The 14703-nt window shown below is 37.0% G+C and overlaps 3 protein-coding genes across 6 annotated transcripts in view; 1 reads left to right on the forward strand and 2 right to left on the reverse strand.

Annotated features, from left to right (window-relative positions):
• Nucleotides 1-14703, reverse strand: part of LOC106139964 (polycomb group protein Pc) — a 97180-nt gene that overhangs the window by 68130 nt on the left and 14347 nt on the right. For 3 of the 4 annotated variants that reach the window (XM_060944323.1, XM_060944324.1, XM_060944325.1), the window contains exon 3: nt 10637-14022. In XM_060944323.1, coding sequence (XP_060800306.1) covers nt 13243-14022 — 780 coding nt within the window. In that variant the 3' untranslated portion in view covers nt 10637-13242. Of the gene's footprint in view, nt 1-10636; nt 14023-14703 lie in introns of those variants that run through there. The other variant, XR_009656899.1, reaches the window with a different exon arrangement.
• LOC106141510 (tissue alpha-L-fucosidase) lies at nt 144-5028 on the forward strand. The gene is made up of 6 exons (XM_060944398.1): nt 144-570; nt 2225-2360; nt 3027-3493; nt 3803-3943; nt 4254-4612; nt 4722-5028. The coding sequence occupies exons 1-6, from the start codon at nt 321-323 to the stop codon at nt 4815-4817; spliced, it is 1449 nt and encodes a 482-aa protein (XP_060800381.1). The 5' UTR covers nt 144-320; the 3' UTR covers nt 4818-5028.
• Nucleotides 5123-6933, reverse strand: LOC106139924 (uncharacterized). The gene is made up of 2 exons (XM_013341436.2): nt 6427-6933; nt 5123-6301 (listed from the first exon to the last, which is right to left on the reverse strand). The coding sequence occupies exons 1-2, from the start codon at nt 6751-6753 to the stop codon at nt 5783-5785; spliced, it is 846 nt and encodes a 281-aa protein (XP_013196890.1). The 5' UTR covers nt 6754-6933; the 3' UTR covers nt 5123-5782.

The following is a 14703-nucleotide window of genomic DNA, read 5'->3' on the forward strand; positions in this document are numbered from 1 at the left end:
TATGTAGTTTGAATCATAACTACAATTGGTATGTAAAATTTACTTAAGAATTGGAAACTACTAAAGCTGCATATAAAAGTACTCTGTTGCCATTATGAACGAAAATGTATGTCATATTCATATGTTGACATTGACACAGCACGCTTAAAGGCAAAAGCAGACAGAACCCGGTAGCAGAACAGCCATTGTTTGTTTTTGTTGATTGTATTAGTATTATACCGGCTGCATTGTAATCTGTACGAGTTTTATTAACTGGTTTTGGTAATTAATTAAAAGAAATCGGAATATATTTCGTGAAAGTAATAAATCATTTGACAAAAATGGCACTGGTGTTTATTATATTGATTTATCTGAGTGTGGCTAGCGCCAAAATAGACAAGTTTGATGAAAACAGCATAGTTGCTGATATTTCAAATGCACAAGAGAAAAGATATAAACCAGAGTGGAGCGATTTGGACACCCGACCTTTGCCCGAGTGGTACGATAGGGCTAAAGTTGGGATATTTCTTCATTGGGGCGTATATTCTGTGCCAAGTTTTCATTCTGAATGGTTTTGGAATGTTTGGAAAGGTAAGTTATTTCATATTATTTTTATCCGCCTTCAAAAAAAAAAGTGGTTCTCTGTTTGACCTGCATGTATGCTTGTCCGCGATTATTTCGCGTTTCGCTGAACCGATTTTGATGCGGTTTTCAGGAAAGTGTTTGTTACACTAAGGAGGTTTTAGAAATGTTATCGATTGGAAGCAGTTCTATTTTACAAAAGTTATTATATCTTTATCTACGTGATAGGCAAGTAATTATTGATTTAGGTAGATACCTACCTACTATGCATCCTCAACACAAATGCACTTTGATACTATAGTTACAAACATTGGCGTTTGCATACACGTCGTTTGGTTAGGCACATCGTTGTTTATACTCCCGACGAGTGGCAGAAGCGTGAATGATCTAACTCAACTCTGGTGTACCGGGTGTCTTTGTTGTGTATATGTACTTTCATTCATTCATATAATCAGACAGACAATCATTCATATAGACATGTCCCTTGCGAGGTCGATAGAGCCAGCAGTCTTGAAAGACAGATTGGCGACGTTCAGCTGTTAGGCTTTATAATAGAATTGAGATTCAAATAGTGACAGGTTACTAGCCCATCGTCTAAAAGAGGTATCCAAAGTTTATAAGCTAGTCCTTAGTCCTTATTAGGTAGGTATATGTTAAAGTGTAATTTTTAATTCTCGCTGTAAAGTATTCCTATATGTAAAGGTACTTATAATTCGAAAAATATTTATAATTACTTAATCTACAAGTATGATATATTTACATACGGGTAAGTACGGTATATACACCGACTTCGCCCGGAATTACTAAAAATAGGTAGGTATAGATAGTATAGATACTAACGGTTTTGTTATGACCCGAAGTAATTAACGAGTCGACAATATTTGTAACCCTGTTATCTGTACATACCACAACGACACGATAAGTGGATACCTAATACTTAAATGGTTTTAGATTTTTTCTCTAATTAACTCTACTTCCTACCTGAAGTTTATTGAAAATTACGTTTAAGTAAACGAGCCAGACGAACGTATCTTGATCAAATTAAGGACGTCCTGGTAAAGGGTCAGGTCAAAAGTACCCGAAACCGCCGAGCTTGCATGAAGAGAGTTATAAATGTGGATGAAGCGAAGGAAATATGCAGAGATCGTGGCAAGTGGAAAGAGGTAGTCTCTGCCTACCTCTCCGGGAAAGAGGCGTGATTTTATGTATGTATGTACGTTTAAGTTAATTGGTAGAATTGTACTTTACGCAAAAAGAGCGGCGGTGGTCGAATCGGTAAGTTGCCCGATTAAAATGAGTGTGGCGCAAAAAGGCATAGGTTCGAATCCCACGTCGGCCATGCACCAATGATTATTTTCGAAGTTATTACATTCGTTTGAATACTTACCGATGCACTTACGGTGAGGAAAACCATCGTGAGAAAACCTGCACATTCAATCAACTGGATGAGTAAACATGATAGATCCAATTCGGGTTAGGTTTCCCTGCAAAGGTTGCGGATGTCAAGTGTGAGGGAGTCGCATCGTGTATAAACCTGACTCACCTAATTCAGGATCCATGGTCAAAGGCATATCCCGGACTTCTCTCCAGACTGATGAGGATGGAACCGGGACTAATATACCATGAGAAAGGAGGAATTGTACTTTGCAGTGAATAATTTCAGGTAGCAAGGATATTCAGGAGTACATGCGAAAGAACTACCCTCCAGGTTTCTCCTACCAAGATTTTGCACCGATGTTTAAGGCAGAATTTTTCTTACCTGATCAATTTGCCGATCTCTTCTCAAAAGCTGGAGCAAAGTGAGTTGCATTCGACAAACCAAATATTTGTGTTATGCATGGGGTACCGCATCTCCAGCGATGTCGGTTGTATATATGCTCCAATTCGTGAAATCTTTGTTTGCGCGATTTAGACTCTTCGCTGCTTTTGGCTGAGCGTGTCACATTCTTTGCTATGATTAACAAATGGCGTTATAATAACTGTCAGTAGTTAATATCGAAAGAATGGCTTTAGCTACTTCTTAGGACAGTAGAGTAAGTAGTTAGTAAGGGCGGCTAAAGAACAAAAGCAATGACACATACATACATAACATGCATATAGTCACATCTATATCCCTTACGGAGTAGACAGAGCCAAAAGGCTGAATGGCCACGTTCAGCTGCTCGGCTTAATGATGGAATTGAGATTCAAATAGTGACAGGTTGCTAGTTCATCGCCTAAAAAAAGTATCGCAATTTTATAAGCCTATGCCTTAGTCGTCTTTTACGACATCCATGGGAAAAAGATGGAATAAAACTACCTACCTATAAAATTTTCTCAGAATAAAGTAACTCACCCCTTACAAGATTGCAAACACGAATGCGTTATGATGAGAGAAAGAGGTTCGTTGTCACTGTTGTAGATATTGTGTTTGAGATAAGGTATTGTGTTCTCGGCTGCATGAATATACTGAATTAATGTTTTAGATATGTGGTCCTAACAAGCAAACATCACGAGGGCTTTACGTTATTTCCTTCAAAAAGATCGTTTAGCTGGAATGCAGTGGATGTTGGTCCCCACCGGGACTTAGTGGGCGACTTGTCGAAGAGCATCAGAGCTAAAGGGATGAAATTTGGCGTCTACCACTCGTTATACGAATGGTACAACCCAATCTATTTGCAAGATGTGAAGAATAATTTTGCTACACGTGATTTCGTGGAAACCAAACTGTGGCCTGATATAGAACAGATTATAAATGATTATCAGCCCTCGGTGTTATGGTCTGATGGCGATTGGGAAGCCACCGACCAATACTGGAACTCTACTGGACTGTTATCCTGGATATACAACGATAGTCCAGTCAAGAATGAAATTGTAGTGAATGATAGATGGGGTAAGGGTACCGCTTGTAAACATGGAGATTTTTACAACTGCGAAGATAGGTATAATCCCGGTAAGTTATTATGATAAATGTATTATTCAAACTCATTGTTTTGAGACACCACGGACGAATGAACTGACTATATACGTTACTAGGTTGTATGTTTCGAACTCAAAAAGTAAATGAAGTTCTTAAAATCCCGAGAAACTGTAGTTGTATTTGAAATTGTGCATGACGACCAAGTGACTGGTTAAATACGTAGGTACTAAGGTAGTGCTATCAGAAGGAATGTTGGATAGCATTCGGAAAAACATGCCTTCAGAAACAAATCCGTACGTATACAAATGTATTTACATGTTCGTTTATTTTCATTTCATTCAGGACACTTGATGAGCCACAAATGGGAGAACGCTTTCACCATAGACAAGAAATCGTGGGGGTACCGAAGGGACATGAATCTGGAAGATGTGATGACAATACGAGAGTTGATCAAGCAGGTCGTGTCTACCGTCAGCTGTGGAGGTACGAGAGGAATATTAATTTCGATAGGGTAGAACAGTTTAGTGAGGTTGATGAAATATTACCTTGATATTTTGTAAAGTTTCAAAAGTATTACTGTAATGCTTTATTTAAATCCGTTTAGATTTTGTATCAAACACATAGGCAAATCTGATTTCTTCTGTTTGCCATTCGCCAATGTGACTGGTAGATAATGCTATTAGCATTAAGTTCGTACGTGTAAGACCCAATAGTTTTATTTAATAAATAAAAACTACCAACTTTACCAACTAAATCATAAATAAACTTATACTTATGATAAAACATTTTTCAGGAAATGCACTTATAAACGTGGGTCCAACGAAGGAAGGTACAATAGCACCAATATTTCAAGAGAGACTGCTGGCCTTGGGCAATTGGCTGAAAGTTAATGGAGAGGCTATTTACTCGTCGTCACCCTGGGTGCGACAAAACGATACTATTGAAGGCGACGTTTGGTATACGTGTGCCAAAACAAATTATGATGCCAACCATCCAGTTCGAAAACCTAATGCATCAGATAACATAACTAATATTTACGCCATATTTTTAAGATGGCCGCGTGATAATATCCTAAAGATGCGATACATTACGCCTTATCTACACAGTGGCAACTATAAGGTCATGATGTTAGGCTACGATGGATATTTACAAGTAAGTGATAATGAAGTTATTGTACTACATTATTACCATAGGCATAAATGGATAGATTATAAACTAAATTTAAAATGGTTTGAAATTAAATGTATTTCTTTTTTTTCAGTGGGAAATAAATAACGGTATATCTGAAATTAAACTGCCAGACAAAGCTACGTTGTCTTCCGACTATGCTTGGAGTTTGAAATTCTTTTTGCAATAAAATTATAATTTCGTTAGCTGCATGTGTTATGGTCAGTGCAAAATTGTAAACTTATTTGTTGAGATTTTAAAGGATTTTTTTACTGGACTCACATTTAAAAGTGTTGAAATTTGTATAAGTGGCAATAATTTATTATTATATCTTGGATCAGACTGTAATTTGTCCAATATGACTACAATGTGATTTAATTAAATACAATAAACTCTTGGAATCCGGTTTTATTTACAACATGCTAAGACAAAAATTGTTTTTAACTTACATCTATGAGATCAGGTAAAAATACTGCTTCTTTTTAATTTCTTACACATTTGCACTCACTGGAGTGATATAATAATAGTAATTAATACTTGCATAAAGTTTTTTCGTATTGAATACATGATAGCTTTTCATTTCTTGGATTGTTCTACAGCTACAGTGTCTGTATGTTACAATTTACATTCTTTTATCAATCTGCCAGTCTTGCCGAATGTCACACATAGTCTCCTAATCTATTACATATATATGTAATTTTCTTTCTTCTCTTTCTTCTGCCTCCTCCTTCTCAATGAGGTTGCATCCTCATCTCTCTGAGAGGAGCCAAGGGTATGCCTTTGACAATGAATCCTGGATTGAGCGAGTCAGGTTTTACACCAAACAACTCCCAGCTGATCTCTGCAACTTTTGCAGAGGAACCTAACCAGTATTGGATCCATGGTTACACATCCAGTTGCCTGAATGCACAGGTATCCTCACAATGTTTCCTTACTGTAAGAGCATCAATAGTATTTAAACTAATGTACATAACTTTGAAAATCGACATTGGTACATGGCCAAGGTGGGATTAAGTTATTCCATGTAATACCTTGCTATATCATCAATAGAGAGAATGTTTCATGCCATTCTGAAAAACTTTTATTAGGTATTTAATTCCTAATAGTGTAAGTTTGGTCTTTAACCACCTCCTCATTGGGAAGTGGATGACACTGCTATTGACTGTCCACTTTAAAATTAGAATAATGACACGCACTATTGATTATAATTTCACTAATCCCTGTTGATGGCGGCGGGTGTGATGTACATGCAGGGTCTAAATGTGCAGTAGTGCTCATTACAGGGGTTGTATACAATTTCGCACTTTGTATAGGAGTGCTATTATGAGGCGGATTTGCATGCGTAAATACAGTGCATGCTCCATTTTGCTCAGATTTTGTTTCACACATTATGCCCATTTTTACTTCAAATATGACATCTTGAATTCTCTTTTTGGCAACTAGTAAGTTTTTCTCTCCCTTTAATGACCGCAGTTCATTGGCTACATATTCACCAAAGACAGAGAATTCATCTCTTGACCTGGAAACTGATGGGTAAACCACTTCTTGCTTTCCATTTGTAGTAGAGTCAGTCCTGGCCACCTTATGTGGTGGTGACAGGTTCACTAGTTTCCAATCACCTGTGGAATTCTCTGATGGAGATGTAACACTGCCATTAACTTCCTGTTGCAATTCCTGAAATATTTAATTTGATTATTGACCTCTTTTAATATACCTACCTACAGAAATACTCATATTGGAGAATAGACATACTTCTACTGAATTAAATATAAGTTTGTATCTTATATAGAAATACTTACAGACTGGATTATCCTGTATGGCTTATTGGAATCTTTCATAAAATGCAGATATTCAAACGCATACCAATTACTTATGTACCTATCATTAGGATCCTCTACAAAAGCCCGGGCCTCCCTAGCTGACTCTCTGTTATACTGGGTCCGAAGATGCTGGATTTTCTTATTTATATCTGGCATAGGTATACCAAGCAGCTCCGAAATAGCTCGTAATTCTTCTTTTCGTTTCTGCTTATCCCTTCTCGTATCACACAAAGACGGGTTCCACAAACTAGCATTCACTTGCAAAAGTTCTATCAATTTCAATGTCTTCTCCTTTGACCATTCCATCGCACGATTTCTAGCTAACCGATCAACGAATCTGTGTAGTAAACAATGAATTTGAGATGAATATTCGTCGACGAGTCGCTAAACTCCGTCGAGTCAATAATTTGAAATTGTTTTGATTGGAGCCCGAGGAAGGAAACAAAATCCATGCGCAATGCGCAGCGTGAACGTCAGTTACGTCTGTTTAAGTTTCTGTCACTGTCGTGTCATGTCGATTCGATATGTCAAGTAACTTTTTTACAGACCTGTTATCAGGTAAAAAAATTCAGCCTTGGTTAGATAGCTAGTTAGGGTTTATTTACTGATCTTGACAAGGTTATTGTTTTATGTTCTTTCTTTTTATTGTAGTTAAGCTAAAATATAAGGAGAGATGGGAGACAACACAAAGACTTTAATAACGTTCGTGAATATCCCCGCTATGAATTCTCAGAAATTATCAAAATCATTTGTAAATCACTATCACATCATGCCTAAAATATAAATTTTTAATGCCATTTTTTTCAGATTCCTACCGTTTATAGGTTCTAATACTATTTACAACACCATAATATATAATAGGTACCTAACCATAAATTACATTTACTCATCATAACAAACTCCCGTTTGCTGTTGGCTAGATATCAACTTAATGTAATTGTATCTTACATAAAGTTAATATCTAGAGTAAATTTTATATTTCGAGGAATTACCTCCTACATGTTCCATATTCACTTCTACTTAGGTTGCTTATTTGTGCTGTTTGGAAAGGAAACGCTAGGGCCGTGGGGCCGGGTGAATTCAAATTTTCAAATTTCTGTCGGCTAGGCTTAAAGAATGTAAGTACTCGTGTAATTAAATCTTCACACTCCAATTATTAGTCCATAATTTTCCTGCTGGAAGAGCATTAGGCACTTATTTCAGCAAGAATTATTTTAAAGTAGGTATTTTTTCCCCAAAAGTAAGTACAACACGCACAAATAATTTATTGCGGGCAAATTCACAGCTAATTATGCACTAACTAGCTGTGCCCGCGACTTCGTCCGCGTGGAATTGTTATTTTGGGCATTATTGATGAATAATCAAGGATGAATAATTTTCTCCGGTTTTTTTAATTTTCCATTATTTCTTCGCTCCTTATAGTTGCAGCGTAATGTTATCTATACTAATATTATAAAGCTGAAGAGTTTGTTTTGTTTGTTTGTTTGTTTAAACGCGCTAATCTCAGAAACTACTGAACCGATTTGAATAATTCTTTCACTGTTAGATAGTCTATTTATCGAGGAAGGCTATAGGCTACATTTTATCCCGGATTTCCTACGGGAAACGTCAACAATGCAGGTGAAAGTTGAATGAGTCGGCCATCTGCGAGCTTTCCACGCGAACGCTGCGCAAACCAACAAAGATATAGTAAAACAATGTACTAAAGATGTGAAGTACTCATTTTTTGCCACAAAAAAGTCCGCGAGAGCATATATCCATCTCTTAAGGTTTACTTACAATAACCACTTTTATGTTCATTTTTTAAGATTATTTTTTCATTATAAACATAAGTTATTTTGAAACCAATTTTCTTTAATTCAGTATTAATCCTTATCCAAATAAATATGTTTATTACTTTCGGCTGTTCATGTAGACTAAAATTGCCATTTACAGTATATAAATCAGACGAATAGGTTTTGAGATATAGTCGTTATAAGCAATTTGCAGCGAAACATTTAATACGGCGAACCAGCGTTCTTTCTAATACGCGTGACCGCCTGACCGAGTCGCATAACAATTAGCAGTTATAATTGATAAAGCCGAGGAGGGTGTTTGCAAAAATAAATATGATGCCCAAAATTACTATTCCACGCGGACGAAGTCGCGGGCACAGCTAGTATAGTCTAAAGTCGCCTTCCTCGATAAATGGTCTATTCAATACAAAAAGATTTTTTCAATTCGAATCAGTAGTTCCTGAGATTAGCGCGTTCAAACAAACAAACAAACTCTTCAGCTTTATAATATTAGTAGGTATAGATTACACGTTCACGTTCCACTCTTATGTCCTAAAAGCGTCTTTCTTGTTGGAGCAACTACTTACATCTAGGTGGTAGATTAGATATTATTGCATTTTTTCACTGTCGAATTTTCTTCGAAAGTGGTGCACTTGTTAATACCTCTCTGTTGTCCTTTTTTGTTATTATTCAAAGTAATGAACTATGTAAAAAAACTTTTTAAGTTAAACGGTTTTATGTTAAACATACATTGCAATGTTTAATATAAATGTACTAAAAACCAAAAAATAATAAAATAGATACAGTCGTGGGAATTATAAACATATGCATAGACTAGACTAAAATAAAACCGTGGGGCACGTCAATTGTCTACAAATTATAGACTTAATGTGCGATAGAAGAATCGTTTAATTCGTCGTTAGGCAGTTGGCCCGCAGACGGTGCGCAAATTACTTACTATTTTGCTGGCTAGCGAGGAATCGTTTCACTGCTCGTAGTTTGTCTTTAATCGACAAAACTTATGATAAAAGTACTACTCGCTCAACATTATGAAACCCTAAAACTCGCTTAATCGAGCATGCTAACTTGTTTCCACATTCAAGCCCTACTTATCACACGTCCATCGTTGTCGGTTGAACAACTGCCTAATTATAATGTAACATTACAAAACAAACATTTTAATCAACGATTGTAGACAATTGACGTGCCCCACGGTTTTATTTTAGTCTAGTCTATGCATATGTTTATAATTCCCACGACTGTATCTATTTTATTATTTTTTGGTTTTTAGTACATTTATATTAAACATTGCAATGTATGTTTAACATAAAACCGTTTAACTTAAAAAGTTTTTTTACCTATTTTTATTTTCTAGTTTTTATAACTCAAAAACTACTGGACCGATTTGAATGAAATTTGGCACAGGGATAGACTTAACCTTCAGGAGTAACATAGGCTACATTTTATCCCACTGCTTAGATTTTAATTTTGAATAGTAAATTGTATTCTACTTGTTGAGACCTTTCATTTGATACCCATGTTGATGGGATTGATAAAACCTAAGTTATACGCCATTTTGTAGAGGCCGCCATCTTGGATTTCAATTATTTATAGTATATTGTATTCTGCTTGTTGAGCCCTTTCATTTGATACCCATATTGATGGGATTAATGAAACCTAAATTATCCGCCATTTTGTAACGGCGGCCATCTTGAATTTATAATGATAATGAATAAACATAATTATATTGTCACCAAAATCCAAAGTGTATACAAAATTTCAGATTAATCGGTTGACAGGAAGAGGGTGAAATTTGAATTACTAAATTTGACCCAAGAATAAATAAAACAAACGGGGTGAGCTAAATAAAACCGTTTAAAAAAAAATACGGGACAATTGGGTTGGCCTCGCAAGAAGTTTGAGACTTGTGTTATGAGATACTCACTAAGCATAACACAATTTGAGATGCATCTATTATAAGTAGGCTAGCATAGTAGTATAGCTTATTGCCGCTGATTTTCATGGTCCCAGTATTTTGTTCCATTAATAGGACTACGAGAGAGAACTGTTTCTCATAATCTCATTACTTTGTTTAATGTCCTTTTAACCATCCTGGCTCCTGACTAAAGCTTTATTCTCCCTCAGTCAGAGCAGAGCAAGACATTATATTCTCAAAATAGCACATTTCCGAAACATTATTTTCACAAAATATCATGAAAGCAAGTGAATAGTCTATAGTGTGCAACGCGTAAGTAGATATTATTTAAGCGGAATAAACATATGTATTTATTACTCGAAAGATGTTTTTTTTTATTGAAATCTTCAACAATCTGGCTGGATAGATACATTTGAACACAGCATCCATCTGGTCAATCCTGAATACTTACCTACCTATAGGAGAAATCTAGTAGGAATAAAAGGAAACAAAATCTAATTCATTCTCATTTATTTACAGACTACAATGTGAAAATTCTATCACATTATAAAACAAGTGCCTTAGTAATAATTACATATATTTACAATATATACAATGGCCATCCCATAGAAATGCATTTCGTGAAACTTCTTACATCATTTCACAAGAAATCGTTAACTTACTAGAGGAACTAAATAACAATAAAGTCAAGGAACGACAAGACAGCGTTCAAAATAATTAATAGAACTAAAATTACTTTTAAATAACTTATTAGCACGAGGAATCATGAAATTAACATAAAACAATCAGTTCATTTAATAAACGATCAACAGCTAAGTTCATTAAAATAATAATTAAATAATGAATGTGAGAGTAAAAACGGAAATAGGGGCAATTTTTGAACAATTCGATTTTGTATCGCAGAAAGACTAGACAAAACAAATTTTGCGGGTAGTTAGCACTTAGTAGGTTATTGGTTACACATAATCATATGAATAAGTAGGTTATAAAAGATGGTGTAGTTTTGTACTACCTACTATCCAAAAGAGGCAGGTTTCCTGTAAAAAGTGTTTCTAAAAACTTGTACTATATGTGCTGATTTCAGGATAACATCTGTGAATCTGTATTGAAAAGCATTTAATTTGGGGTAGGTTGGTAAAGTGAGAAAGGAATTAAACTCCGTAAGTGAATTCGCAAATTATAAACGGTTTCAAAATAGACGTGACAAGAGAATTTGACATAGACCTAAGATAGACGGATAGTCAAATGAATAAAAAATATCCTTGGATTGTTATCAAATCTAGCAGGCGTTGTCATTTGGCTCTTCGTCGTGATCCACTTCCTTAAACTGTCTTACGTCATAAGAATACCTAGGTGTAATATATTATGAAATTTATCCATTATATAGGGGAGATTTAGGAAAGTTATGACCATTAACGGGACGCCATTGTGACTTTAATGCAATTGTTTCCGAATGAGTAAGGATTAAACTATAATGACATATAGAATTGACAATTGTGTTATGATAATGCGTCGAGATATGCTCATTTATGCGAAAAAAAAAGTCATATCTCGCCTTGATCTGCCCTATTTACTCTGGTCATTATGTCCATAATTCAGGAATGAGAAAGTCGGTGTTACACGTTCTACAAAAGAGCATTGAAACTAATGTCCAACTCAATATCAGATGACCTTTGACCACCGACGATCTGTTTGACTATATTCAGATTCACTAGACTATGTCATGCTATATTCAATCGCCACGTTACTTTTACACAACCCCTTGGGTTAGTTCACATGGAAGAAAGACTTTATGCGACAAAATTTAACTTTACCTAATCTTCAGAATTGCGCCGCAGGATACACCGACCCGCCGCGGGCCGGCACGCAAAATTCTATCTGTATTAAAATGTTTCAATGTGAACTGACCTTTGGGCACCGGATTTCTATAATACCCTTGATCAAAAAGTTGGCAAATTAAATTTATCTACTTATCTTGGATCGATACAATATTTTATACAAATTTACAATTCAGTATATTATTTTGTACTAACATTGTAATCTATATATTAAATACTGCTACTACTACTACCAACATTCGAACAGATATTTGCAATTAGGTTTTAGATACATTATATCTTACTGTTCAAAAATTACATTTAATATCAAGCTACTGTACTTAGTTATGTTACAAATAATATAAAACGTCAGTTTAGTACATAAGTGTGTTTGTAAAATAGTACTTTTGTACAGTTTCATTAAAATATAAATTTATGTCACCTTGTCAGATAAATTAGATTTCTTTTTATTATCGTGAGAAAAGAAGCGTTCATTAAAATAATTAAATATCAACAACAATAAAAACAAAATTTACAAGTTCCTTTGCATTGATACAAAGAGAGATTCGGCTCTGGTTTGCTTCCAAGAGCAGGTGATATTAAAAAGGACAATGAAGATTATAAAGTAAGATATTATTCACTTTATATAACTGTTACGTATGGTGATTAGACCCTCTCGGCACGTTAGCGACTATAGTGGTTATAGAAAGCAACAAAGAATGCGTAAAGAACGAATATGAATTAAATATTACTCAGATAATCGCTTCTTGTATACTCACCTAGCTTTATTAATGATGTTGAAGAAAAAGAACATATCCGTCAAAATTTCTTATTTCAACATGTATTGATATAATACCTACCTACCATTCCAATTACCAGGCTAACTCCGCAGGGTAGCCATGCGGGAAGCGATCATATAGTTTGAATTGCTTTAAATTCAACACGTTCTTTTTCTTAAAAAAGGAAACAGTCTACATATGAATGCAGCATTCAGTTTTTCCTTCATAAATTCAACGAATAATATAAGCATCTTATTTGTAACAATTGACAACAATGTCTACATTTGTAGGTATTTACTTGGTGGTCAAATTGTATAGATCTACTTAAGTATCAAAGACATGTTTATCTACAATCCATCATTCCTGCCTCCTAGTAGTAGCATTAGGCCTACTTTAAGAGGAAATATTCACTCTGGTCGTTTTACACTTCACCACAAACTATATCAATAAATACTAGATAACTAAGTTTGTACATAAATCAGCGTGGTTTACGTGACATCCAGTGGTCGGGTTTCACGAGCTCTGAAGAATCCGCGTTCCGTTCGGCATTCTCTGATAGTGACAGTCTGGAAGTTGACCGTGACGTCGGTGATAAATATTTGGTCGGCCACAGGCGAGCGCGACATCCAGTATGCAGCACCGCGCCGCGGGGGTTCGGGGGGTGGTGGGGGAGCCACCACCGGGGTCTCGCCCCACGAGTCTTCATCTTCAGGCTGTGGCGCGGGCGGAGGAGGTCGTGCTCCTTTCGGTTCCGCCGGAGCGGTTGCAGTCGGCTGCGTGTCTGTGCGCCTTTCTCGTTCCGCGGGAATATGTGCATCAGCTTCTTCCGGTGAGTGGGGTGCCCTTCTGGGACCGGTTCTTGGCGCAGCGGCTTCGGCCGCGGGGGAGGCAGGCGCGGCGGCGCCGCCAGGGGGTGCCGCAGGCGGTGGGGGCTGACTCGCGTGCGGCGTCCGTCCTCCGTTCACTTTGGTCGAATCGTGTCGCTTGGCTGGCGGACTCATAGTAGTTATAGTGACGCCGATTTTTCCGGACTCCTGCGATAAAACAGCCGCCTTCCGTTTTCCAGGTGGCGGTTGCCTTTCTTCGCTGCCGCTGCGAGCGCGCTCGGTCGGTGAATGCTCGCGTTCCCTCTTGCGACCCTGTCTTCGCAACTCCTCCCCGCGTTCGAAGCTTTGTATGAGTCGCGGGTCCAGGATGTTTTCTTCCGGCTCCCAAGTGTTGTGTTTTGGCTTCCACCCTTTCCATTTCACATAGTACTCCACTTTGTTCTGAAAAGAAAGAGACGGCCGGTTAGGTAAGTTTAATACGAGCGAGCGCGTCGTTAGGCTGGCGTGGCTCAACTGATCGGTGGCGTGCAAACTAAACGGGAGGGTTGCATATAGCCTTGCAGATTGTAGGCGATAACATTAGTGAAAGTACGGGAATAAACGGCTCCTGCTAAAAATAACTCTTATGTTCAGTGATTATCGTCCTGCATAGTGTGGGTTTTGAAATTCAGAGAGAGATATATGGATGACTTATTGAGTGTGGGGAAGTAAATTAGTGTTACGAGATACTAATAAAGCCGAAATGTATGTTCCGTGGTGGTGGCAGTTCGACAGTCGGTCCGCATCAGGCGCACCTGCCACCGCCAGCTGGCCCGCCGTTCCTTACAAACGCGCCCTTACTGCATGCACATAGCGCCGTAACTGTGCAACGCGGGGTGAGGGGCGTCATGAAATATTCACTTGCACGAAATTAAAGGGCAAACTAATTAATCGGTGGGTTCGTATTTGTACTATTAAAGAGAATATTACTTGTGATGTATAACAGTTATTATAGGTAGTTGTCAATTTTTGGTGTCCGTGGCTTGATGACAGAAAGGCTAATGGATGGTACGAGTATTTTGCGATTACATTTTAGCTGGCTGTTTACTTAGGAGATCTTTTATATGAACATTTTTATATTCG

The sequence above is a fragment of the Amyelois transitella genome, chromosome 5 (assembly GCF_032362555.1).
Source record: "Amyelois transitella isolate CPQ chromosome 5, ilAmyTran1.1, whole genome shotgun sequence".
Taxonomy (NCBI): Eukaryota; Metazoa; Arthropoda; class Insecta; order Lepidoptera; family Pyralidae; genus Amyelois; species Amyelois transitella.

What these genes read in the sequence shown, in the direction of transcription:
- LOC106141510 (XM_060944398.1), top strand. Translation starts at nt 321, where the DNA reads ATGGCACTGGTGTTTATTATATTGATTTATCTGAGTGTGGCTAGCGCC. An exon ending in CGAAGATAGGTATAATCCCG is followed by an intron (nt 3,494 to 3,802) that starts GTAAGTTATTAT and finishes CATTTCATTCAG; the next exon opens with GACACTTGATGAGCCACAAA. An exon ending in GTCTACCGTCAGCTGTGGAG is followed by an intron (nt 3,944 to 4,253) that starts GTACGAGAGGAA and finishes AACATTTTTCAG; the next exon opens with GAAATGCACTTATAAACGTG.
- LOC106139924 (XM_013341436.2), bottom strand. Translation starts at nt 6,753, where the DNA reads ATGGAATGGTCAAAGGAGAAGACATTGAAATTGATAGAACTTTTGCAA. An exon ending in CATACAGGATAATCCAGTCT is followed by an intron (nt 6,302 to 6,426) that starts GTAAGTATTTCT and finishes TAAATATTTCAG; the next exon opens with GAATTGCAACAGGAAGTTAA.